Raw genomic sequence first — 27,141 nt, forward strand, 5'->3', positions numbered from 1 at the left:
GTTTATAGTTCACAATTCACCTTTATCCCAGCCTAGCATACAAATCCTACATTCCATGACAAAAATTTGGCAAAATAATAAGGAAAATATTTAAAACATACTTACAAGAAGCAAGGAAGCTCCAATCCTTACAGCAATTGAAATACCCTGCAACAAACATTTAACAACTATTACAATACAATCAAGAATAAAATCAATGATGATAACTTTGAAGAACATGAAGAGATTTCAAAGAAAGTTGAAGAAAAACCTTCTCTATTTTTGAAATTACAATCGATTCGAAAAAGAAAAGGTTTTGGGGACAAGATAGTGCACGAAGACGCAATTTGAATTCAATAACTCACCTTAAAAGTTGAAGAAATGAAATTTTCTCTCACTAGAGGTCAAGTCGATTTTCTAAGTCACAAAGATATCAAACAGGACTTATATACTTATCAATCTTAAGTACCATGAAGATTTGATTTTTCCTTTTTTCCTTATTCTTTCTTTAAAAATAGCTCACAAGTAAAGAAGTAATGCAAACTAACACACTACATCCAAAGCAAAGGGGGGTGTGTCAAGAAAGGGGGACATCATGGTAAATTTTAAGCCATTTGGGACTCAACTATATTCTTAATACCTTGGGGTTTACTAGCTCAAGGTAAATCTTGATATTATAGCATGTTTAATTCATTTGGGACTCCTTAAAAGTCCACAAATTTGCCTAAGTCAAAGAGGTAAATCATGGGTCATCATGTAAGGGAAGATTTTAGTTTGAAGAGACCCATATCTTATAAACACTTTACACTTCCTTACATTTTATACATGTCATTTACGACCCGATGGATTCAAACAATCACATCTTCCAGTCCTGAAGTCTGTATGGGGCGTATAGTATATCATTTCGAAGCCCTTGAAGTCTATTTTCCAACACTTCTAGCCTTGCGTCATTTCGATTCATATATCATAAGTTATAGTCAAAACTATGAGCATGTGTCTAGAGAGACGCGAGAAGTCAAAATTTATTTGCTGTCAAAGTATTTTACTCAGCCTCTTGGAATTCTCTTCAGCAAAAGCCAAATTATAATCATCATCATCCTCATTTAGCCTCGGACTCTTAGGGAGGTGCCTTTTTATCCATGTTAACATTAATATTGTATGTGTAACCTCCCACGGAAATGCTTTTCATTCCGAAATTTTTCAGAAAAACAAGACTCTTATCACTTTTATATTTGAGGATACCTTGAAAAATGGGGTTTTGAAAAATGGTAATTCCAAGATATTTCTAAGAAGTGTATACTCAAACTCAAATAGAGGCACGTTCAGTTCCTCAAGAAAGTGAAAGAATTGAACGAAAAGAATCGGGTATGCTCGAATTTGAATGAAAAGACTTCCAAAATTTCCTATGAGCATATGCTCGGACCTTTTATGAACCTCCTACAATCTACATTACTTCCTAAGATGCATACATGTAATTAATAAAGTATTATAAGCCACCCATTTGATACTTGTCCAGCTTAAACCATTTTATGCAAAATAGAGATACGAGAGATCACGCCAAGTTCCATGCAAAATCCAAGATCTCATAATCTTCCTTTTCTTCTTCTTGCTTCCAAAACTTCTCTCTTCGCTCAACAATGGTGACCTTGAACCCGAGCTTTTAAAAATGGTCGATCCTTATAAGCTCACAGGTCACAAATAAATACTCGGACTCCCGTGAACCTTCTGAAATGGATAGTCAAATGATTATGCTCAAACCTCCTTTAGCACAACTTTTGAAAGGCGATTTAGAGGTGTATACTTAGCTTCCCTCGAGTTCTTGAAACGGGTAATTGTGGGTCACAACGCATTGTCGGACTGAGATTGTGAGTCTTCATAAAGGTGTGGAAAAGTTAAGGGTAGCAAGCCTTTCATTTTCATGGGAAAGTCACTTGAAGATTAAAGGGGGCAAGGAAGAAGAAACTAAGACTGTGAGGAAGAAGACACCAATTAGTAAAAAGGAGATGATAAGTCTAACAAATAGTCCAGCTACATTCCAAAAAAGCAAGAATAAACATCAGGAAAAAGGAAAGGGAGGAGGATGGCGTGTGTCAGTGTAAAAGATAGGGGGCATTCGTGAAGTATCATGAAGAGAGAGATGGGGAGCAAGTAAGTTTGAAAACCAAAGAGCATGAATGTGTATGCTCGGCCTTTTCCTGGTACTCCAAAGATTTATTTTTCTTTTTCTTTTTTCATTACCCTATCTTTAAATGGTTCATCTTTATTTTAGTCTTTTTGCCCTCCTTATTTCCATGCTTTTCTAAAAATCTCATATCCAAAATTATTTATTTTATTTATTTAGGGCTCATTAGCCTAGATAAGTTCCCAAGATTAATTAAGTCTAAATATCTTGGGGCTCATTAGCGTAAGAACATACCCATTGTTAAATTTCATCTGGAATGACCAAGATATTAAAAAGTTATTACAAGTCATAGTCAGGTTGGTGCGCTTCGTTATAAATCTTCCAAAGTTCCTTATCGTCAAGTTTTTGCACACAGTCTGCCAATTATCGTTCGACATTAAAGCCCTATGTGCGTGGGGCTAATGTTTTGGGTCTAAGGCCCCAATATTACCTGGGCCTTATATATGGTCAAGCCCAAGTCAAACACAGTCAATAAAATAGTCAATCCCAATTCCGGATTACGTATTGATCTGTTTTATGATTTATCGGTCTGAGAAGCAGATACAATCAATTTCAACATCAGTACGAAGCAAACGACTATAAATATTCACAAATGTCTTAATGAAGTAAGTTTTTTTGGCTCCCATATTCTCTCTATGTAATTCCATTTTCATATTTCATATTCAACCCCACTCTAACTTAAGCATCGGAGGGGCTTTCTCGGGTGCCGCCCCCGGGTTAGTAACCTTTGTTCGTTTTTTAGGTTCATTAGAAGATCTTCAACCACATTCGACCATCTTCAATCATATCCCACTTCAAATAATCGGATTGGGATACCCTATATTTAGACACATGGACGTTTCTACTCGGAGTTATAACATAAATTACCCTTCCCCCTCTTAACACAAATTGCAACTAAGTTTTTCCCGAAACACATATAGTCATCCATTAAGTAGATGATGGATTGTTGTTTGATTAAATAGAGAAGTTGAAAAGTTTCAATTTAATTTGAAGATGCAAGAATACATGGAGTAAGTAAATGTAAGAATACATAGAGTTTTGTACATGAAGCATGTGAGAGTCTTGTTGAAAGGAATGGTATGGCACTTGACATCACAAATGCTTATATGAATTGACACTTGGTACAAATGGTTATATGAAGTGACAATTAGCAGTACAAATGCTTGTATGAAATGACACTTGGAACAAATGGTTATATGAAGTGACAAATGACACAAATGCTTATGAGTTAGTATATTGTATAATGCATATGATGTTTTGAAATACTTTATACATTATGATTAATAGTACTATTATCATTCAAGTTGATTTTATTTATTACGGCTAATATGTAAGAAATAATAATAGTCAAATGAGATGTTACTTGAATTGTCTAATTGTATACTTTCACTTATTACTAACTTTTTATAATTTTTATTTATGCATGATAAGGATACATAAAATTGTGTTAAAAGTGAACTGACCAAATATAATATAATAGAATGATATTAATCGGTATAACTAGATATATAGTATAAAGTAGATGTGTTCAAGGGTGGGTTTAGACGGATAGCGGAATGAGTATGCTTATAATAATTTGTCGCAAGCTTAAAATTTTAAATGCCTATCCGTCATTTTGGACCTAACTTATTTGTAGTCATTTTTCTTAGTGAGATGACCAGTGGAAAAATGGACATGACAAATATAAAAATTTTTAAATACAGTCTTAAAAATCCAAACAAACATTCCACACAAGAAATATAATTACAATGCAATGTCTACGTCTAAGTCATAACATTAATGAAAATAATGCAACGCATTATCCAAAATGTAAAATACGACAACTAAGTAATGTCTAGTTTGTTTTAAACTTTAGTTTTAGTGTTATATAGTTAAAAGTAAAACCTTAAATTTCGTTCTGTTAGACTTTAAAAGTACTTTGACTATGGATTGATTTAGAATTTAGGATATTAAGATATTATATCTTTTCATATATTTTAAAAGAAAAAAAATTATATTTTAAAAAATAACCAGGAGAACAAATTTACCCGCATATATTATTTTTATGCCGTAACTATCTCATTTATATTATCGTGTAAATTTAAATTTTTATATAAAAATAATTTTCAAATTTTCCTTTTTTTAATTGAATAGGTCAAGCCTTGGTACATAGTTCGCCCATAAAAAACTATATTCTAAAGTCTAAACGACTACTTCCGGAACTTTGTCTTCCCTCGTACGCTTTGGAGTTTGGGGCGTTTCATACAATTGGCGCCTTCGCGGTTTTCCACCATTGTCCACTTTCCCCAAACCCCAGTACCTCCTCTGCTCCTCTACAGTCTCCACTTTCCTCAAAACCCTATAAATTTTCAATTGTTATTCGCAATTCTGGGTTTCAATTTTCTCAAAATTAAGACTTTGGAGAAAAATCAAGCTAACAATAATGGAGTTGGACCCTGATGATATTTTCCGTGACGATGAAGACGATCCTCAGTCTACTTACCTTCAGGTCCTTTTACTCTCTTCTTTTCCGTTACTAGACATTTTTTTTCTTTCTTTTTTTTAGCTTACTGAAATTTCTGGTAAATACTTTGATAGGAATAAAGCCTTTTTATTGTTTTTGGGTTTTTAGGAGAAAGAGTCAAGCAAGGAGTATGTGGTGTACATTGTTGATGCTTCTCCTAAAATGTTCAGCAGCTCTTGTCCCGGGGTAAGATGTTTTTAACCAATAAATTTTTTTGAATTGGTCTCAAGCGTATTACTCCTCCGTCTCTTTGATGAAGTGGGTTCGGGGTGTAGGATGCAGATTTTTGGTAATAAATGAAGAGAATAATTAAATTGTGTAGATGAAATCTAATTTAAAGAGAGTGAGAATGTATGGATGAAAATAAAAGAAAGTGCTCGTCTATTTCTAAAGCAGAAATGCAAAATGGGAGAACAACCCAAAATTGAAAATAATGTTAAATGAGAGGACTTAGGGACTAGGGAGTATATAACATGTCCTCTATTTGGGTTTTAAACCATAACGCAATAGATAGGTAATCATTTTTTTTATATTTTCTGTCTATGTTAAAATTGAAGTTCATTTGTCATATAATGAGTTTGTTGAGTGTTAAGTAGCCATGAGGGTGGCCATTAGTTGTTTAAATAGCTATTAGCAGTGGCGAAACTTGAACACAATTTTAGGCGGCGAAGTTTACAAAATTTTTTGAATTCAACTAAAATATAGTCAATCAATACAACCAAAAATCATAACATAAATTTGAATCAAAGTAAAGCTCGATGCTCTTTCAGCACTTCACTTTAAAATCATCTATAATTTCATTTACAGTATATATGTTAGCTATTTGTCTCTTAATTTATATCACTAAACTATTAACAAGAAAATCGTCGCCCATTTTGTTACGAAGTCTAGTCTTCACTATCTTCATTGTCAAAAAGACTTTTCTGTGGTAGTAGTGGATGAGATTAAAAGAGAGTTAAAATGTATGAATGAGATTAAAGGAAAGTAGTGGGTCATTATCAACAAAAATGAAAATTATGCAAAATAATAAGGACGGATCAAAATGACAATAAATGCAAGATAAGTGGGATGAAGGGAATAACGAGTACCTAGCTACAACACGTGGCGCCTACAGTACTACTTTATGCTTCAATCAACCCATTTTAATACAACCCAGTTCCCAATTACCCAATTTCTAATTTAATAGCTAACCAAAAAGTAAAAGCTAATCTGTCATATGTAGTCTTTCATCTCTTTCATCCTCTTTAAATCTTCTTTCTCCCTTTCTTCTATTCCCTCTCACAGCTGTTAGTGTTAATGGTGACTTGAGTGCACCAAATCAATTCTATGTATTAATGTTTGATTAATGTTTTAAGTTGGTGGATTAATGTTTGATTAAGTGTATGTCTTAAAATGGGTGTTTTAAGTTGGTGATCAATGCATGGTGTAAATGGTGTGTTGATGGAGGCACTCAAACATGGATATTATGATGATAATTAAAGCTTGATGAATGATGAAGCTTAATGGTTGGAATCTGTATTTGATGCTCAAACAAACTACGTACTATCAACCCATTGCTTTGAACGAGCAATAAGAACAGTAGGGGTATAGGCCAGGAGTGCTCGAACGAGCAGTGTAGTGGCTCGAACGAGCACATTACGTGCAGCAGATCAGTAACCTGGGTTCAAAAGTGCTCGAACGAGCGAACCTATGGCTCGAACGAGCATGGTCGAGCATTGCATCAGTTTTGTAACTGTTGGTCTTCCTAAGGTGTTTAATGCTTTATTTATTTGAGCCTTTTCATATGTAAATCAGTTATGATCTTAGTTTCTATAAATAGAGAGCTTCTATACTCATCTAAATCATCCACAAAAATCCCTAAGTCTAAACACATAGACTAATCTCTTCTCTATTATAATTCTCCAATTTCAGAGTTCTTTGAACTCATTTGTGATAATATAAGTGAGATACTACACACCTCCGAGGAAGTAGCCAAAATTGGTAACCTCGTAAATCGTTGTCATTTTATTGCATAATTATCTCTTACAAACATTGTTTTCATTGAAAGTGTAGTTTGTTCATCACAAGACTTCATACCCTCAATGTTGGTGATATTGGAGTTTGAAACACATTTGAACTCTAATATAGCATCATTTTCAATAGCCATTTGCATGGTAGCTACTGTTTCTCCTATTACTCTCTTCTTATTGTACACTTTCTATTTCAGCCTTTTAGATATATTCATTCAATTAGGGATTAGGATTTTGTTTTTAATCGTTGATAAAATGACAGCTATATACTAAAATTTTTTGCCAAAAATCTTGGGGACCCAAAGCCCCTACTCGCCCCTTAGAAGTTCCACCCTGGCTATTAGGTGATTCTAATACTAGTCCATCTCTTATAAAGAATCTTTGCTGTTGTCATGGAGGTTCAATCACTAAAACTTTTATTGAAGAACTCTAAGTCAACTGTTTTGCATGTTCGTCAATTTGATTTTATTTTAATCCAGTATAAATTAGTTCCTTCTTTTTCTTTTGTTATTGGATTTACGTTGTTTTAATAATCCTTAATAAATCCAATGGAGTGTTAGATTGAGTTGGGCTTTTATTTTTATTTAAGTCTATATTTTCCTAGGATTCTATGTTATGTTTTAAGTCTTGAGTCGTTAACTTATTAAGCTTTTAAGTTCAACCCATCTCAAGTTGAGTTAAGAAAGGCACCAGTTGGACTAAGCAAAGGAAGTCCACATTTGAAACCTTGAAGGAGCATTCAGCAATCAACACAGGGAATTCTAAGTCCATAATCATGCTAAGGAAGGTCCATGAAGTCAAGAGCCCAAAGACCCGATCAAAAGCTAAGATTTTTGTCGAACTGAAAAGCAAGAAGATAGAGCAATTCAAATCAAAATTATGAAGACCTATTCTCAATACTTTATCCACCATTATCAAGTAATAAAACGTGCATTTCTTTTTCTTTTTCTACTAAATCTAGTAGCCAACTAAGAATTTTTGATAGCTTTATTCAACATTTAAACTCTTTGAAGCCTTGTTCTCACCAACCCAATAATGAAAACAATTAGAAACATGTTTTTTGAGACTCAATTTTAAGATCCAAATGGAAGCAACTGAGATATAAAATGTAGAAATAATGATGGGCTTGGTTCTGTGTTTGACGGTGGGTTAGGGTTCGAGGATGGGTAATACACTCATGGTTGTTTTGGGTGGTTCGCAGTTATTATGCGGTTGTTGTAGAAGTCGTGCAAGTAGGGGAGGGTTGAGGAAGCCATGCAGGTGGGTGTGGTGGACGATTGGGGGGGGGGGAGGGGGAAGGGATGGGGTGCAATGGGTAGACGGGTTAGTGAGGAGTTTTATTTTAATTTATTTAATTTCTTTTTTATTTTAATTCATTTTTTCGTGCCAAATTATCTACAATAATAGGTTGGGTGACTTGCTTGGATGTTAGAGGAAAACACCCCTCAAATTAGGTATTATTCATGTTAATCAAAAGTTGGTATTATTGTAGAAAAAGGTTTAAAGGTTGTATTATTCACGGTAATTTTTCTTTTCCAGTAATGTAGTTAGTTTGGAAGGAAAGAGGAAGGTTTTCTGTAGTCCATCATTGATACTCCCTCTAATTTACCCCATAGACATTTGGTGGGGTACTAAGAAAAAGAGACATAATTATTGTGAGGTATTAGAGAAATAGGTGGATGAGATTAAATTGTACGTTAAATGTATAGATGAAAATTAAAAAAAGAATTTGGGTCATGGTCAACTATAAAAATGAGACAAATTTGTTGGAATGTACTAAAAAGAAAAGTGAGGCCAATTTCGTGGGACTGTGGGGGTAGCACCTTAATTTGTCTTGAGATATTTGTTGCTTATTTTATGTAAGTTATTGATGTGTGTTATAGAATGTACAATAAAAGCTTGGAATTTAGTTGTATTTTTAAGGACAATCACCACAAAGTATTTTTTTAATTATTTTTTTATCACAATAGTTTTATCATCAATTTGCACCATGGTGCTTGGTAGTGAACATGAGTGGTGATCAATACAATTATGCACACTTTGACTCTTACATCTTGACTCTTACATCTTGGTATTTGTTGTAATGGTCCTTAAAAGCCTTTTTCATAATTTAAATTGACTTGGATTCTTCTTTTGCTTTTTAAGCCTTGGTTTTTTTTTTTTTGTGCACCTTTTCCATATGAACATGGTGACAATGCCATAGTATTCTTTCTCAAAATATGTAACGCCTTCTGAATTTCTAGTATTGTGTTTAAGAAAAGTCCTGAAACATGATATTTTATGAAGTGAATACTAAGATGCAATAAGCTATTTATGAAAATTGCATAAGATAGATTAACATTAATATTGGGACTTTAAAAGTTTGTAAAGAGGTGCTACATATATATAGAAATGATTCGATATATATGTATTATTTTGTCTAATGCGTTGCAGAGTCTGACATAATTAATTATTTATACATATTGTCCACTACTACACTTACCCATTGTTATTCCATTTCCAAGTTTAGTTATTATTGTTACATTTTTTTTGCTGATGAAGCATATATTGCAGGAGGATAAAAATGTCCAGACTCATTTTCAATTGGCTATCAGCTGTATCTCTGAGTCTCTGAAGAATCGCATTATTAATAGCTCATATGACGAAATTGCAATATGCTTTTTCAACACCGTAAGACATTCTTTAACACCTAGCTAGCTGAGCTCTATGATTATATAGTTCACCACGAGTTGCTTTTCTGAAAGTATTCACCTTTCCACGATGATTATGCCTTTTAAGCATTATTTTTGATCATTTATGTATTAAAATTTGATGTTTTACATCTTGTTGTCCTATAGCTGGTGCACTCCATGTTGCATGTCCAAGTCATGTGCATTAACGAAGTGCAAATATCTTGTGTCTAGAAATCTATGGTTGCACATTGCTAACTGGTCTCTTCAAATATAGATTAAGATTTGTACGTACATGTATTATTATTGGTTAATTAAAACTTAGGTTGAGTCTCATTCAATCTTAGTAATCCTTCAACTTGTATGAGATTTGAGCATACTGTATATTGATCAACTATTCCTGGGAGGAGTGATAGAGTTAAGTGTTGTAAGTTATGGCTTAGGAGAAATGTAATATTTTTCAGGTGGCTTCTTGAAGCATTTAAAAAGCTTGATGCATTCATTGCTCTATTGTGTGCATTGACAATGTTGTGGTCTCTGTTGTAGAATTAATTTCTTTTGTTGTACATGGTCTAAAAGCTGTAAACGTATGGAAACATAACTGTTAGAAGGAAGAAAAGCATGGCTATGTGATTTCTAGAAATATGTTTAGTGTATCATAATTGAATAGCTTTCACATGCAACCAATTGTGTAGAACTTTCATTGCTCTTTGTTAACTGGATGGTCTTCACAATCATTTCTTATGTCTCATATGAGTGAAGATGTGTGTAATCATGATGTAGTATTTATGGAATACAAACTCAATGTGTGTAATGCGGATTTAACATGTTTAGTAAGTAAGCTATGTTTTACTCATATTGTTGTTAATCCTAATTTATGTGGGTTGCAGCGAGAAAAGAAAAATTTGCAGGATATAAACAACGTTTTTGTATTCAGTGTTGATGGTGAAGATGCTTTGAGTAGGCCAACAGCTAAGCTAATAAAAGAATTTGATCATATTGAGGGTACGTGTCCTAAAATTTTTAGTTCTTATAAGATGGTCCAGTGTAAGATAAATCGCTAGCTAATTCGCTTCTTCAATTCACGATTCGCTCAAATTTGCCCAAGATTAGCCCAAAACCGACCGTAATTCGCTTTTTTCAATTCGCAATTCGCGAGGAGATTAATGAATCATGTGATACTGAGATGACCTTATTTCCTTGATTGTGTTATGCTGTCTCACTTTTGTCATTTTCTTATAGACTTCTAGTTACAATTGGTGGAGAAAAACTATATAGTAGGAGAATAGTTATGGACACTTGTATCCGACTAAAGTTAATGGACTATGTTAGCAAAACTTATTTTAAGCACCTATGGAAAACAGGTAGGAAAAGTAGAATTTTTTTATAGGATACTAGTGTGGTCATAATGGAAGACATTTTTGGTTTTTTTAGTCTTTTGTGTTTTCGTTTGCTGAATGGTTATGGTTTGTGCCTTTGTGGCCCTTGCATTTATATGCAAGAGATGTTACTTTTTCTCTAGGTTTAGATCATTCCTGTATGTCTAAGCTAACTTATTGTTGGATGATATATGTTCTTTGATGTCATGACTTCCTTTTCTGCTCAAAGCATTTACTTCATTGTGACATAAGTACACCTTCATTTACTTGCACCTCTTAATAGAGGACTAAATATTAATTTCTAATTTGTGAAGAAGATGAATGACAAGTAGATTACATAAATTTATGAATGAGATTAGAAGAGAGAATGAATTAGTAGATAATATTGAAAGAGTTGTTTGGACCATTACTAAAAGAGAAAAGAGGACAAAGTAAGACATCCCAAAATATTATCAGTTTAATGGAAGAATTTTAAACACATACTAACAATCGCATATATTCATATGTTCAATAATTGAACCAGAAGACCTACTTTTACGAGAATTGATCACTACATGCTATTGGATACTGTGTAGTTTAATAAAATCAGGATCAATCAATTAAGTTATGTAACATAGAGAATAACAAGGCTGCATCGCGTTACATCAGACGCATTGTAAAGGTTTTTAAAAATTAACGAATTGCTATTTCTCGCATTGTAAAGGAGTAAAAAAACTCGTTTTGGCCGTATCAAGGGATATCTTATGGTTTCGGTTGATAAGTACGCGTTAACATAATTGAGTTATCTTTTTAAAATTTTTATTAATGGGTCTAAGGGTTGGTTATGAGTTGTGTACAAAACATTGACCATGATCCTAACATAGAAGACTAAATTGACCCACACCCATAGGCTTGAAAAAGGGTGGACTTAAAGGGTCAAAAACGTCCCTGATCACAATGCTTAGAAAATGGAATATTGGTGCTCAAAGAAAAGGATGCGTTGCTTTTCTTTTTTCTTTTTTTTTTTTTGTCTTTTTTCATGGAAGACATTCATTTCTTTTATTCTTTAGTGCTTGGGTGGAGAGCAATTAACATTTAGTCAAATCAGAGCTTTTTTGATCATCACATTTTTTACATGATCTTTGTTTTTACACAGAATCATTCATGAAAAAGATAGGAAGCCAGTACGGGATTGTATCTGGATCACGGGAGAACTCTCTCTACAATGCTCTTTGGGTTGCTCAAGCGTTGTTACGTAAAGGGTAATATCATTGATGGAATATTTTGGAATGGTGGTTGGTTTATGTTTTTCTTAGCACATTGTTTTGGCTTAGCCAATGTTGCACGAAACAAAATCGGATACGATACGAGAAACGGAAACGAAACTAGAAACGATAATTAATAAGTTTCGAAAACGTAGGAACCGGAATGTAATTCTTACAATGCACAAATAAATGCAGAATTGTGTAAAAACATATAAACAAATTTTTTGAAGCATCAAATTAATTAATAACTTAATTATCTACTAACAAAATATTAAAATATTGATTATACAAATTCATCCAATTGAACCTTATATTTTAGTATTAAAAAAATATGGCAATTAATGAAATTTTAATTATATTGCTTATCTTAGTGTCCATTTATGAATAAATTAAATAATAACTTATTTATCTACTAACAAAATAATAGGATTAAAATTACAGATATAAATATTTTTAAGAAAAATTAAGAAATAAAATAACACTTCATAATTTCAAAAAATTTTAAAGGACTATTCAAAAGAAAACATTTTAAGAGAAAAAGAATCAGTCTTTCATTTATTCAAAGCTTAGCAAAAAAATAGTGGATGACAACTAGTATTAAGCTAGTATCAAGAGCAATAGTGGATGACGACTAGTATTAAGCTAGTAAAAAAAATAGTGGATGTCACTCCACCTACTTTTTCAGGCTACTTTAAAAAGACTATTTTTATTCACTTTTCAATTTGCATTCTACTAAAACCCAAGACTTCATCGTCCTTATTCGTCTTTTTCAAGGTCAGCTCTAGCTTCTCTAATGGATAATTGCTTCAATTTTGCCCATAAAGATGAAAATTTGCTTGTATAAATCGAGATACACCGGTTCAGAACGGTTTAAATCGGCTATCAAAACGTGGATCGCCATCACCGGCGATTTGAGTCGTGAATCCTCACGACTCTGGCACGGATGTTTCTGATTGGAGACCGGAGGTCCGATCCACGTTTTGCGCTTCATTGGGCTTACCTCATACTAATATTTGGATAGCCTTTTTTGACTTGAGAATGTGACTGAACTAGTTTCTCTATAGATCTTCAAAGACAGCTGACAAGCGAATGCTTCTGTTTACGAACGAGGATGATCCGTTTGGGACCTTGAAGGGAGTAACAAAGCTAGACATGACCAGGACAACTTTGCAACGAGCAAAGGTAGGTTTCTCGATGATCTATCTTTTCATCTAAATTGTTATTGTGATATAATTTTTTAATTTTGCAATTTTCAGGATGCACAAGACCTTGGTATCTCAATTGAACTTCTTCCATTGAGTTATCTTGATACGGAGTTTAATGTTTCCCTTTTCTATGCTGTATGTAAATGCCTTTCGGTCCATTTATAAATTTTGCTTTCCTATGTTGTTTGTGAATTTCTTTTCGTTTATCTTTCTTTATTAACTTTGTTTTATATACTTAATTGAAAACCACTACTGTTTTAGGACATGCTTGGATTGGAGGATAATGCTTTAGTTGATTTTGTTTCGTCCTCTGTAGAAAGGTTCGTTATTATAATCTTATTTTTTGGGTTTTTTATTATTTGCATGCTATCTAGACAAATATTTCATTGTGTATGTGTTATCTTTTTGATGTTTATGTATTCGTATGTTTGATCCCATTTTTTTCTTTAATTTGTCGAAATATTGTGGTTTGGTCTCATGTTCACTCGCATAATACATTGGAAGCATTTTTCATTTGAAACTTGATGAAATAATTTCTTAGAATTGTGATGCGGATGAGGTTAAGAGTTTCTCATATGGTCATGGATATGTAGATTGCAAGACATGAAGGACCAATTGAGAAAGCGTATGTACAAGAAGCGTAGATATAGAATTTATACATTATCAATTGTAAATGGCATATCTATACAATTGAGTGCATATGCTCTACTTCGTCCAACTAATCCAGGTTTACCTTTTAACATAATCTTCAAGTATTCTGTATTAAATTACGTCATATGCATTTTCTTCTCATGTAATGCGCCGCTTTGGATTGTAGGAAATATTACTTGGTTGGATTCAACGACCAATCTTCCTCTGAAGGTAGGCTTTTACAATTCGGATATCATATTGCTTTGCTATCTAATTTCTAGCATAACTAATTAAGTATCGTATTTGTCTCCTTGAGTTCACCTTAACCCCAATACCAACAAAGGAAGTCCCTTGTTTACCCCTTGGTTCAAAACTCTCCCTTCTAGTCTTCCTAGCTCCAATTTCTTTTATTAACCATAAAATGTTGGTGTCATATGCCTTTTTAATCTTTAAATGCAGTGGCCTACAATAGAATACCTTTTTTGGTTAATGTTTTTGTCAAGACTCGAGGGTGATAATTTTGGTACACTATGCATATATACTTATGTAGCTATTGTTTTCTATACTACATATTATTTCAATTTTGATGGCTACCGTGTTCTGAAAATTCTTTTTAGTACTTTTGTGTTGCTAGACGATTAGATTCAATTATAGACAATCCATGAAATTAGGTGAAAGGTTGGTTTAAAAGCAGTCAACATAATGCTTTAAATCATTATAAACCCTTTTTGGAAGAAGGGGATGGAGGAGTCTTTTTGCTTGTAGGCTTCTAATGAAATAGATGAATTCTTGAGCTTTGGTGAAATATAGGATTAAGCACTTGGGAGAAATTGAATGTACTAGGATTATACAAAAGTATGGTAAGCTGTCTTCAATGAAAGTGAGAAATCTAATATCATCTTTTTGCTTGTAGGCTTCTAGTGAAATAGATAAATTCTTAAGCTTTGGTGAAATATAGGATTACGCACTTAGGAGAAATTGAATGTACTAGGATTATACAAAAGTATGGTAAGCTGTCTTCAATGAAAGTGAGAAATCTGATATCGGGAGGTCTTAAAGCCTTTGCCACTCATGAATATGAGTAGGCTATGGCTTAAACTAGCTGCAAGCATGTTTTTTGACAGTCAGATGCTATGTGACTAATCTCTTTGTACATGCTATGTGTGTAATCATCTAGTACACTCTATTAGTATGTGAAGATGATAATTTTTAGTCGTAACGGATTATAGTATTTTGTTTGATATAGCTGTTACAAAGGCAATATAGACAATACTAACAAGACTCAGTTGTAGGTTGCTAAACGGACTGATAAGGTAATACCTTATCCAGCATACCATTCCTCTATATGGGTTATAAGTTTACCACAACAAGACATGCTTATGGTTGCTATTGCAGTGACATGGAACTGAAATCTGTATCTTAATAAAAAATGAAAGGGGAATTTAAAGATATAACACGTGGTTTAATCTTTAAGTAGTGAAAGGTAAGGCTGAGAACTTTTTTTGAAGTTGTAAATAGCAGTAGCTCTTTATAATATATCGGTCTGAAGATCAAGTGAGGTGTTTGATTTGGTGAATGATTACTTTGGGCTTTTGATTTTCTTAAGTAGTCCGGGAGAAGGTCATAAAGATAAGGTTGAAAACTTTTTTTGAAGTTGTAATTAGCCAGTTTTCTTCTGTCACTCCGAGGATCAAGTGAGTTGTTCTATTGGGTGTTTGATTTGGCGTTTTGATTATCTTTGGCTTTTGATTTGTTTGCAATAGGCAAGCAGAGTAAATGTTGTGGTTGGGAATGTGCGTTTAATTTATAAATTCTAAATTGAATCAAATACTCTTTTGTGACATGAAATTCAAAATTACAATTTCGGCCAATTTCCATCTGATTACAAACCAATTTAAATTAGTCCATTAATTAAAATTTTAAAGTGACATGTTATCTCAATTCTAATTTGTGTAAAAACAAAAAAAAAAAAAAAAAAAAAATCTAAAGTCCTTCTCTTTTTTGACCTTCTAATTTGATTACTTCTACTACATTTCAACTCCCGTTCTTCACCATCTTCATAAAAAGCCCTAGAAATACAACTTTATATTTTCACAGTATGTCATCCATAACATATTTTCTCTCGAATGCTCCTTCACAAAACCTAAATTTCATCACTAACGTCTTTCATTTCATTTTCCCCCAATTGTTCTCTCTTGACCATGTTAGCCACTAATGTCAACACTTTAGTGTCATTATTTATCCCTTTTTCTTCATCCAATAGGGGCGATGAGAATCGATGAGAATCTAAGGTTAAGAGGCTATGGAATTGGTTGACTTGGGTTATGTGGCGAGGTTTCGTAGGCAAATATTCGAAAAATGGTTTTGGAATAAATGGTTGTAATGGCGCAACAAATTGAAGAACGTCAAAGTGATTGAGCTTATTGTACTTCAAATGTTGTATTTTGACCTTCTTTGGAACATGATTTTTGTGTTTGTTATTATTATGATTATCATTAGCAGCGATGAGAATTAGAGGTCTTGTCTTGTTGGTTATGGATTCTAGTGTGTTTGTGTTTGTAAGATTCTGGATTAAAAGTGCAGGAGAAAGATGGTTGGACCTAGGTTTGGGCTAGTGTCGGGCTTAATTCAAGTTTTAATTTTAATTTCAAATTGCAATGATTCTCCAACAAGTACATCAACAAGGTCAGAACCTTAGTCCCGAAAGATTGAGATCGACTATCTACTTCATGAACTAATATATCAGTTCTAGTGGTCGTCCATGTGGATTCTTCTTCTCCATTCATTTTGATTTTCTACCATCTCAATTTGTAAGTTTATATCCTTCTGTTCATATTCTATTTCACTTCTGTCCTCAAAGGCATCTTCGGTCTTCTTCATTCTCTTTTCTAGTCTTCTGAGCTTTAGTTTTCTATCTTCCTGGTCTTTCCACATACCCAAATCATTTTAAATAATTTTTTTTTTTTATCTTTCCTTGATATTTGCAACCCTTCAACCCTTTCTTGTATCTTCGTTTTGAATTCTATCACTTAAGTTATACTCATTCATCCATCGAAGCATTCACATATTCGTTACTTCTATCTTCTTACGATCCTTTCTAAAAGCCCAACTTGATCCATAGAGTAGTGTGGTCTAATGATTGTTTGATAGAAGTTGCCCTTTAGTTTTAAAGGCTCACCTCGATCACATAATATTCTAGTAGACACTCTCCATTTTTGCCACTCGTACTTAATTCAATGGGTCACATCTTGTTGGATGTGCCGACTACTCTAAAATATCTAAGGGCATACCTCAATGACACAATATTCCAATAGACGCTCCCTATTTTTGCCAGTCACACTTAATTTAATAGGTCACATCTTGTTGGATGTCCCGACTACTCTAAAAGGTATTTGAAGCATCCACCTGGAACAATTTCTCCCTCTTGCTTTACCGCGTCTTTTGTTATCTTGTTTGTGCTAAGGTTACACTACATGCAGTCTATTGTACTTCGACTTAATTTGAAACCTCGTGACTCCAACTCTTGTCTCCATCATTTTAACTTAACTTTTTTACCCTCCCCTGGTCATATTACCAAAACAATGTTATGAGTAAACAAAATGCACCAAGGCGCGTCTCGGGTATTGATTGAGTTATCTCATCATGGACTGTTGCGAAAAAAGGGGCTTAGAATCAAGGCTTGATGAAGGCCACTGTTGCTCCACATGTAACATTTGTCTTTATTTTTCGATACATATCTTGCACTATGTTAATGTATTTATTGGGAATGCCTTTCTCTGCCACTGTCCACTAGAGTTCTTATCTTGGTATTTGTTGTATCTTTTTTTAAGTCAATAAAAACCGTGTGCAAGTCTCTTTTTCTAACCCTAAAGTACTTCATTGTCTTATAAGATAAATTGCTTCCATTGTAGATCTTCCTGACACAAACAACCAAAGAATTTATATTTAGAATTGAGAATTCTGAAATTTCCAAGCACTTGTGTTTTACTTAAAATTTTATGTTCTTAAATCTATAATTAATACCTCAAATTTCAAATAAATTCTAAGTTCCAAAACACACTCTAAAAAAAGACAGAAAATCATGAACTGTGGAATTTAATACTCTTTATTCAATAAGGAGAATGAATACTTGTTAAATTCTTGGTGGTATGTACAAGCTCAGGAATTTGCAGAGTCTAATTGAATTTTTGTATTTTGATTTAATGTAGTCTGAAAGGTCATTAATATGTGCTGATACTGGTGCACTTTTGGAAGAAGCTCCTAAACAATTTTTATCATATAGAAAGTAAGCTTTCTCTTATTCTTGCTATTGCGGCTAATGTTTGTTATCACATTGATTCCCTTCTGGTTGATATCTATTCTTGCTGCTACTTTTTGTTATCACATTATTTCCCTTCATGTTGATAACTATTTCAACAGATTTCAGATATGGAATGACATTGGTAATCAATTCATTTAAGGTTGTTGAGTTATGTTTAGTGAGGTTTTCATCGAACTTGGGTTATACGTATGCTCATAGTTGATGATATTTCAATAACTTAATGCATTTTGGTAACTAGTAAGGTTGCGTTGACCCGTGGGCATATTTCTTTTCTTCAAATAAAAGTCTCGGTTAAAATTTGTACACAATGTGAAAGGGGATTGAGAATTTTGCTTTTTAAATAGTTCAGCGAGTTATATTTTGTTGAAATCAACTAGACAATGCTCATTGTTGATGGAACTTTGTCTTGTGAAGTTTTAAGTAGAATATTTTGGTACTTTTGGTAAGTTGAGCCTTGTGATTTATTTTGGTGACCACTTATCCTGGTGAAATATTGTGGGCAAGTTTATAAGAGGTTTTATTCTGTGAGTGTTTTTGTTTTTGATTGTTGTGGCTTTTGAGCTGTTATGCTTTGCACGCTGAATGGGCCGCCTATCTCCGTGACACTTTAATGCCTGCGCATTTGCATAACTTAAGGGCTTGTGCTTTTGACTTCAGGTCCCTTTTTGTATATGGGTGACGCTTCAATAGTTTCTTTAAAATGGTATCCTTTTTGACTTCAATGCTAACTTAGGTCGTGTAAATGTGCACTCTGTGTCCGGTGTACGATTACATGTTGTTCTGTCTTTGAGCCATATGGCTTACGTTAAAGGAGTTGTGGCCGACAAATGTATGTCACATTACCCATAGCTCACTAATTATGGTTCATTGTTCTGCTGTTTAGCTCTTGACATTGATACAAGATGTATACATTAATTGGAGGTTTTGATTCACGTCCTTGCAGCCAGGAAGTAAAGTTTTCCGCGGAGGAGATTTCACAATTAAAACGAGTTTCGACAACACAACTTTGTCTTCTTGGATTTAAGCCTTTGAGTTGCTTGAAGGATTACCATAATCTGAAGCCATCAACGTTTTTGTTTCCAACTGATGAGGTAGATTTTTGCCTTTGTAGACTGTAGTATATGTTGAGTGCTGATCGTTTTTGTTTCACTTTTGGTCATACAAAGCCTTTGTTCCTGTCGTTGGAACTTCATCAATGTGATTATCTAGTTTGTCTTACTAACATCATATGCGTTATCATTTGTGTGTTTTGGGGCTATCGGCTATATAATATGTTATCATTCTCTCTCGGATGTTTTCTAATACTTTTGTTTTGTATGGTAGGAAATGATTGGAAGCACTAAGATCTTTATTGCTTTGCATCGATCTATGCTGCGGCTTGGGCGGTTTGTGTTCTACTCTTTAATCTTTTTGCCATCAACATGTAGCATTATGAATCAATTCAAACATTTCAGTATATTGGATTTAAGCAAGAGATCAACTTACATGTTGAGATGCGCCATCTCTTGAATTTTCCTGCAAATGATTTACTTTTAGAATATCATGCATCAATGCTTTTTAAAAGAAAGAATATCATAAACAACATTGAAAATCAACATCCCATATTTTAAAGTAATTAATTAATATGCGACCATTTACTGGGCTATTAACTGAACGGACACTGGAGTAGGGAGCTTAGTTCCCAAACCTCCAATACTTGCAGATCATAATCCTCCAATGAATATAGCACTTGAGATTTTTACAGGTCGACCTTTCTACTTCCGACTACAAATTAAGCTTGCAGACTTTTCTATGAATACACAATCATTGTCCATTGACCATTCTCCAAATATAAAATGTTTAAAAGCATTTCAAGAAACACTTTAATCAATAACTTAATAGTTATCATCATGATATTCTTATTAACAAAGTCCCTTTTTTGCAATATCCTTGTCGTCAAAGAAAGAAAACAATTTGAATCATTTAACATAGTACATTGAAGTAGTTCAATGAAGGATCTTCCATAAGAAGTCAGAATGTACAATAGTGTAAAAATGCGGCATCGGTTGCGATCGTAGTAACGAAACGCTGATGCAGTAACAAGAGTGATGCGATTATCATATTGCCTAAATATTGGTTGAAATCATAAGATATCCCTCGATGCGGCCCAAAATGCGGTTCTTTTACACCTTTGCAATGCGGGAAAAATCAGTTAGTTTATTTTGAAAACCTTTACAACGTGGCCGATGTGATGCGATGTGGCCTTGTTTTTTATTCTATGGAATGTACTTAAAGTACTTTAAATGTAAGTTTTTAAATACATCTCTTAAAACACTTTAAATCATAAATAATCCATTTTCTCAATTCTTACAAGGAGTTTTATTTTAAGGGAACACTTATGTGAAAAAAAAAAATTCTTAGAGTAAACTCAAAGTAAGTAACTATAAATCATTTTCAAGATATATAGTTTAAAACGTAAAGTAAGTGTCTTAAATTCAAGGTTCTAACAATATAGTTATTTTCTTTAATATAAAGTAAACAAAACCACTCTTTTGATTTTAATGACAATAAAATCTTAACTTAATAACTTAAGTTTTGTTTTTTTTTAAATCTTCTAAGAATGAAATTGAAAATCTTAAATTACATTTGTAAATAAGTAGAGTAATTTTTAAAAATAAATTTCATCATAGATTGTTTTAAATCAAGACATTGTTCTTAAAAACTAACTTCAATCAACACTTTAACTTGCAACATCAACTTAACCAATATATTTGAAATTATAATTTATCCATCTAACATCATCAAACTCACAAATCATTCTTTGAATCATAAATCATGTAAGCATTTCAAATTCTCCATTCAAGATAAAACTTACAAACATCATGTCATGTAAGAAAACGAAAGTGTTTTTGTCCACCTTAAGCAAAACCTCATTCAATTATTTGCTTCAACTTCATGTGTAACTCCACCCTTAATTCTACATTCAATTTGAAGTCCGAATCTCTTAGACTCTTACCATCTTAAGTACCTTGCTTGTGGTTTGCATCTAAAGCCTCTCTTTCCTTCAGTGAGATTCTTTCGAATTCTTGTGTGTCAAAACAAAAGTGGCTATCAGAGGCCTTTTTTTTTCCTTCATTTAGTGAGATTCTTTACTATCGGATTTAAACAGATAATTTCTGATTGATCCCTTGAGTTGTCAGCCCCCATGGAATAAATGAGGTTAAATCGATTTTTTAACATGTTAGAAACCAATATGTCAGTGGCAAACTTATAGGGAAAGGATTCATTTCCCACATCTTTTTAGTTGCTTCTTAATATCCATGTTTCAGCTTGTGGGTTTGAAGTGGGAATCTTCTAGGTTTTGTGCACACATTAGCTAAGAGGTCTGAAAGGAATGAGAGGCCTATTTAGTGAGTCTTGAATTTTTTTTCCTTGATAGCTTTTACATGTTTAATATCTTGGGCAAGTTGTTTGAGCTGTTTTTCAGGATTTCTAATAGTCTTGTCTATGTTTGGCAGCACCTTATTGGTGTGGTTACTGTTGATTATAATAGAAGAGTCTAACTTTATAATGTAAGAAATAAATCAGTATGCGTTTTACTATGGAAAAATGTTAAGTACCAGATGATATGGCTGCTATATGTTTCGTGTGCCTATGGCATGGTAGCATCTGATGTCCTATTACTTACGTAGCTTCAGTTTCTAGCTTGTTGCTTACTGTTTTTCATTATTAAGTTTTGTATTTTAGTTTTGCAGTTGCATCATTTAATGCGAGCCACTTGGCCTCGGGGTAATAGATTGTTGTATTTCAGCTTTGCAGTTGCTTTTTTTGGTGGCTCGACACATCCTCAGTTAGTTGCGCTTATTGCTCAAGTAAGTTTCTTTTTTAGCTCCTTTGATATCCCATTTTCTGAATCAGTTTTTTAGATTACAATGGTGAGTATGTTTATTGGAATACCTAAGGTATATGAAGATGTTAATAAACTATATTTATAGTCCACATAAAAATTTAGGAGGTTTCTTTGTAACTAACCTAGAAGGATTTGGCCTGTCTATAGTTTTTATTCAGGTAACAGGGGTCAAGGCCTACTTGGCTCGTGCGACCCTGTACACAAAACGCATTAGGTTCTCGCTTTTTGTTGGATTAATCTACTTCCTTACTGGTGTTCAGTTGGATCGTTTCAGCATAAATTCAGGGCTTATTCTGCTTTTATTTTTATGATAAACAGGAAGCTGAGAGTGAAAAATGAATTTAATCAGTGATAGAGCATTAAGTTAGCTTGTTATTTTGTATGACATTGCAACTTCTTGTATGAAAATACCTATTAAGTCTGGGATGCTTTTAAATATCCAGGAGAAACAATGTATCTGACGTAGTCCTTTACCAAGCAGAGTAGCTATAAGAGACGATTCCTGAATTAGTTTTATATGGCTGTCACCATGCTTCAAATCCAAAAATAAGTTTTGGATTCTTTTGCTTTTGTTACTGAATGCAGGATGAGATAACTTGTGCCAGTGGTCAGGTTGAGCCCCCCGGAGTGCATATGATTTACCTACCATATTGTGATGATATAAGAAACCCTGAAGAGGTAAACAACTTTTCCTCACGCGCATATATGTGTATATATGTGTGTGTGTGTATATATATATATGTACACCTGTTTTTCTGTTTTCACCATTTTAATTGGTTTTCACATGACCCAAAACCTATATATATATATATATATATATATATATATATATATATATATATATATATATATTAACAATTATTTTTAATATATGCATATCATATAGACTATCTATATGCTACAAAAGGTGTCATTGAATGGAGAAAGTTGACGCATTCTTTTATTGTAACCTTTTATCTTCTCTTGTCTGTTTCAACTTTCACCTCTGTTTTTATAGAATCAATTGATTGGAAAAAGTTTGTATAAGCTCTATTTCGTATGCATTGGCATCAAGTGTACAGGCTGAGTTAGCAAATTTTCACAGATACTTTCAGATATTAGGCAGACTTTATTTTCACATTTAACGCAGCACAATATGGTACTACGGAAAAGCCCAAGGCCATTTGATCGTCTCTTTGATTATTGTTCTGTCATTAATATGGTGTCAGATTCTCCTGTAAAGTAAGAGGTGAAGGAGACAAATTAAATCGAAGTATACATGGGAGTTTCTCTTTGGTTGCTTGTTTTGTTTATCGTTTTGTCTCCCTCTAAATGCCTTTTATTTATTTTTTTTCGTGTATTTAGCTAAGATGTGTGTGCAAAAAATAATTTGTTGATGTATATGGAGTAATTGTTAAATATATCTAAATAATTTAGGTAATGTATAAGAAATGCGTACATGTCCATTCTCGATGCAACAAATGTTAATAGTTTTTTTGTTTCAAATTGTAATGGACTTTAGTAAATTGCTTATTAAGTCATTTTAACTTCTAATGTATGTGAAGTTGCTGATGATTTTGCATTCAAGACTCAATCGAAAAGTGATCTCTTTTTTAATTATGAGTGCCGGACTATGTACATTGGATTCCTTTCAAAACCGCGTAGGCGGGAGCCAATTGGCATTGGATGATGGCATGTTGAATAAGCAATATGCTTGACTATTACCTGCAGAATTTGGTTTGTGTTCCCATTATATTATATATAATCCTATCCTGAGCTTCTCAATGTATAAAAATTGATCCTTTGCAATTTTGTTCAAATTTTGCAGCTTCATATGGATGCCACTTTCACCACCCCTTGCGCATCAGATGATGAAATCAAGAAAGCTATTGCCCTTATGAAACGTGTAGATTTGAGAGATTTTTCAGTATGCCAGTTTTCTAATCCTGGTAATTAATACTGAATGTTCTTAATTGTTTCTTTGGTTGTGCTGTGTTCTTACTTGGGATTAGTTGTTATTGACCACAATTGTTGCATATGCTAGCCTCTGGTATTAAAAATTTTACATCGAACATAAATGCTGTTTTTATTATTTATTAGTTCCGAATTACTTAGCATAGAAGACTCCTGCAGCTGATATCACAATTTATGGTGTTAGCTGGAGTATAGCTGAGAATTCTTATTGATGCAGTTAAAGAATAATTCTATGGAGACTATTTCACATAGTTATCTGAGCCGTTTTTAGTTCACACTTAAAAAAATAATTAATGAGTAAAAATAAAATTTAATTAGTAAAAATCAGTTGGAATTTTAATTAGTAAAAGACAATTGTAATCAATAACTAAAATCAGTAAAATCAGTAAAATTCAGTTATAATCAGTAAAAATTAGTTTTAATCTGTGAAAATATATCAAAATTTAAGAAGTACAAATCAGTTTCAGTCAGTAAAAATCAATTGAATCTGCAACGTGAAATTAACAAGGTTTTAATTTACACTATAGGCTACCTGTTTGTTTTGTTTTTTTAGGATATGCCATACTTGGTTAGTGGGTTGATTCTTGTAATTATTAATCGGATTTGATGTTTGATAAGGGATCTGGTTTTTAGAAAAACTTAATGTATAAGTTGTTTTTCAACTTGCAACTTGATTTTTTGATACATAGGGCAAAAACGAGGTTGCATCACATCGTATCGCATTGGTTGCGTTCTTACGTTTCTCTAAAAAATGAACCGATATTTCTTGGGTTGTAAAGGTGTAAAAAAACTTGTATCTTGGGTTGTATCAAGGGATATCTCATGCTTTTGACTGATATTTAGGTGTTATGATGATTACCGCATCACTCCCTTTATTGCATCACCGTTCCGTTACCGCTATTGCGACTGTTGATGCATTTTTGGCCAATGATTTCATATCAGATTAGTCTCTTAGCACCTTTAGAATGTCGTTGCAAAAAACACCCCTGTGCAGGGAACTCTGCTAAAATTTTGTTTGCCTTTTCTGATAGTTACTGGTTTAACTTCAAGTTAAAGGGCCTTAGAATTATAAACTTATCATCGCAGCCTTGCAGAAGCACTATGCAGTACTACAGGCCTTGGCTCTTGAAGAAGATGAAATACCAGAAATAAAGGATGAAACACTTCCTGATGAAGAGGGCATGTCTAGGTTGTGTGCTGATCTTATCAACCTTTTTAGTTGTATTAATTTTTGTATTCTCTCTGTCCCGCTTTTTTTTTTCTTAGTTGCCCATTTTCTTTAAGCAACATTTCCCCACTTTAATCCGTCCTTTTTTGTCCCACAATTTCTCTACATGCGAAAAACTAGTCTTGTTACTGACAATTTCCCAAATTGATTTGGTTTATGTAGCTGACCCTATATGTGGAGATTAAGGTATCATCATTTTGTGTCTTAAAAAGGTAGCAAACCGAATGAGACAATTGATATGGACAGATGATGTACTCTCTGCATGAGCTTCAATTTTCAAAAGAATCATACATGTCTTGCTTGTTTACAACTAAATTCTTGTATAGTACATTCAAAAGATTTTAATATTTATAAATGTTTGCAATATTTTTTTCGGCATTTTTTTCTCTTACTGTCGGGTAGAAGAGCATAGTAGTCGGTAGAGCCTTAATAACGATTGGTTTAATAGTCTTTCATAACGTAAGGAGAACTGGATGTTTCTATCTGCATCACAGGCCTGGTATAGTCAATGCAATTGAAGAGTTCAAGCTCTCGGTTTATGGGGAAAACTACAAAGAAGCAGAGGTAGCAGTTAGTGAAGCAACCAAAAAACGCAAAGCAGTTACTGAAAAGGCAGTGCAAGAGTCTGCTAACTATGACTGGGAAGACCTTGCTGATAATGGGAAGGTAAGATTCATTTTTAGACTTTCTTGTGTTCGTCATTCGGCTCTTTGTCCGTACACTGTTAAATTGTTAATGGTCTTTGCTTTGTGTTTCGTGTGGCAGTTGAAAGATTTGACCGTGACAGAGCTGAAATACTACTTATCGGCACACAAACTGGCAGTTGGTGGAAAGAAGGAAGCTCTTATAAGTAGGATTCTGAGTCACATGAATAAATAAATGTTCAATGAGCTTGGATTCTGATGCTCATTTCTAGTAGTGCAAACATGTAGTAACTTGTAAGCTCTGGAAGTGGCAAAATTTCACAACTTCGGCATTACTTCCCTCCATTTTGTATGCATTGCTCTGCTCTGCTCCATTGTCTTTTGTCCAAGTTCAGGTTCATGTTACCTGGGTGTACCAATTCTGTCGGCCGTTTTTCTTAAATCTATTTATTGGTTTTCTAATTTTTTTTGTATTGTTGTTGGTTGGTCAAGAGTTACCAAAAATTAAAACTCAAATCGATGAAGATGGATTAAATGTTAAGGGATGCAATGGAATGAGAAAAAAAAAGAATTAAACTCAAAGCTTTGATATACTGCAAAAATTAAACCCATCCAAGTCAAGTCAATGGGAAGAGAGAAAGTCAAAGGTAAAAATTGCGGTCGTATTGTACGGAATCGGTCATCTGGCCTAAATATTGGTCAAAAAAGCTACTTTGAAGGATGTAACTGGCAAAAAAAAGTTGTAATTTGCAAAAGCATTAAATATTGAGGTTGTAATTCACAATTAACTTTTTATTTTTTCTTTCACAATTATCAAAAATAGAAATGACAATTCTTTGTGATTCAATTCAAAATTGAATTTCATACATATAATTATGTATAACTTGAGAATTTCTTACATTATTACAAACTAGTAATAATAAATAAATTATTAAACATTATGGAATTTATTTGCCATAATATACATTTTATGCTTAAGGCATAAAATACATTATCATACCACTTGATAATTCACATGTCTTAAAGGACACAATTTTATAAGTAGATACTTATAAATAGTAATCACTTTATAGTTATTAAAATAAATCAACTTGTCACATATAATTTATGAATAAATTATATACCATCCATTTACTTATATGAATCAAATAAACATACCAAAAATATTATTACAAACTAGTAACAATAATTTGATTTATAAACATTATGGAATTTTAATCATCATAAAACATAATTTGCAAAATCTATGCAAATTAATTTATTCTCTTATATAGAATAACATTTAGTTCATAACTATTTTCATAAG

At 33.1% G+C, this 27,141-nt stretch overlaps 1 protein-coding gene across 1 annotated transcript; it reads left to right on the forward strand.

Annotated features, from left to right (window-relative positions):
• The first annotated feature begins 4,327 nt into the window (after positions 1-4,327).
• LOC130807830 (ATP-dependent DNA helicase 2 subunit KU70) lies at positions 4,328-26,297 on the forward strand. Its single transcript, XM_057673179.1, has 19 exons — positions 4,328-4,649; positions 4,773-4,850; positions 9,227-9,343; positions 10,233-10,347; positions 11,857-11,962; positions 13,030-13,147; positions 13,222-13,305; positions 13,432-13,490; positions 13,764-13,897; positions 13,988-14,031; positions 18,009-18,085; positions 19,065-19,212; positions 19,445-19,506; positions 21,912-21,972; positions 22,596-22,688; positions 23,818-23,938; positions 25,050-25,152; positions 25,686-25,857; positions 25,957-26,297. The coding sequence occupies exons 1-19, from the start codon at positions 4,584-4,586 to the stop codon at positions 26,068-26,070; spliced, it is 1,872 nt and encodes a 623-aa protein (XP_057529162.1). The 5' UTR covers positions 4,328-4,583; the 3' UTR covers positions 26,071-26,297.
• Positions 26,298-27,141: the final 844 nt, after the last annotated feature.

Source organism: Amaranthus tricolor, chromosome 3 (genome assembly GCF_026212465.1).
Source record: "Amaranthus tricolor cultivar Red isolate AtriRed21 chromosome 3, ASM2621246v1, whole genome shotgun sequence".
Classification (NCBI taxonomy): Eukaryota; Viridiplantae; Streptophyta; class Magnoliopsida; order Caryophyllales; family Amaranthaceae; genus Amaranthus; species Amaranthus tricolor.

Coding starts and splice junctions, on each gene's coding strand:
- LOC130807830 (XM_057673179.1), top strand. CDS start 4,584: ATGGAGTTGGACCCTGATGATATTTTCCGTGACGATGAAGACGATCCT. Junction 11,963..13,029: donor CAAGCGTTGTTACGTAAAGG/GTAATATCATTG, acceptor GTTTCTCTATAG/ATCTTCAAAGACAGCTGACA. Junction 25,858..25,956: donor ACCTTGCTGATAATGGGAAG/GTAAGATTCATT, acceptor TTCGTGTGGCAG/TTGAAAGATTTGACCGTGAC.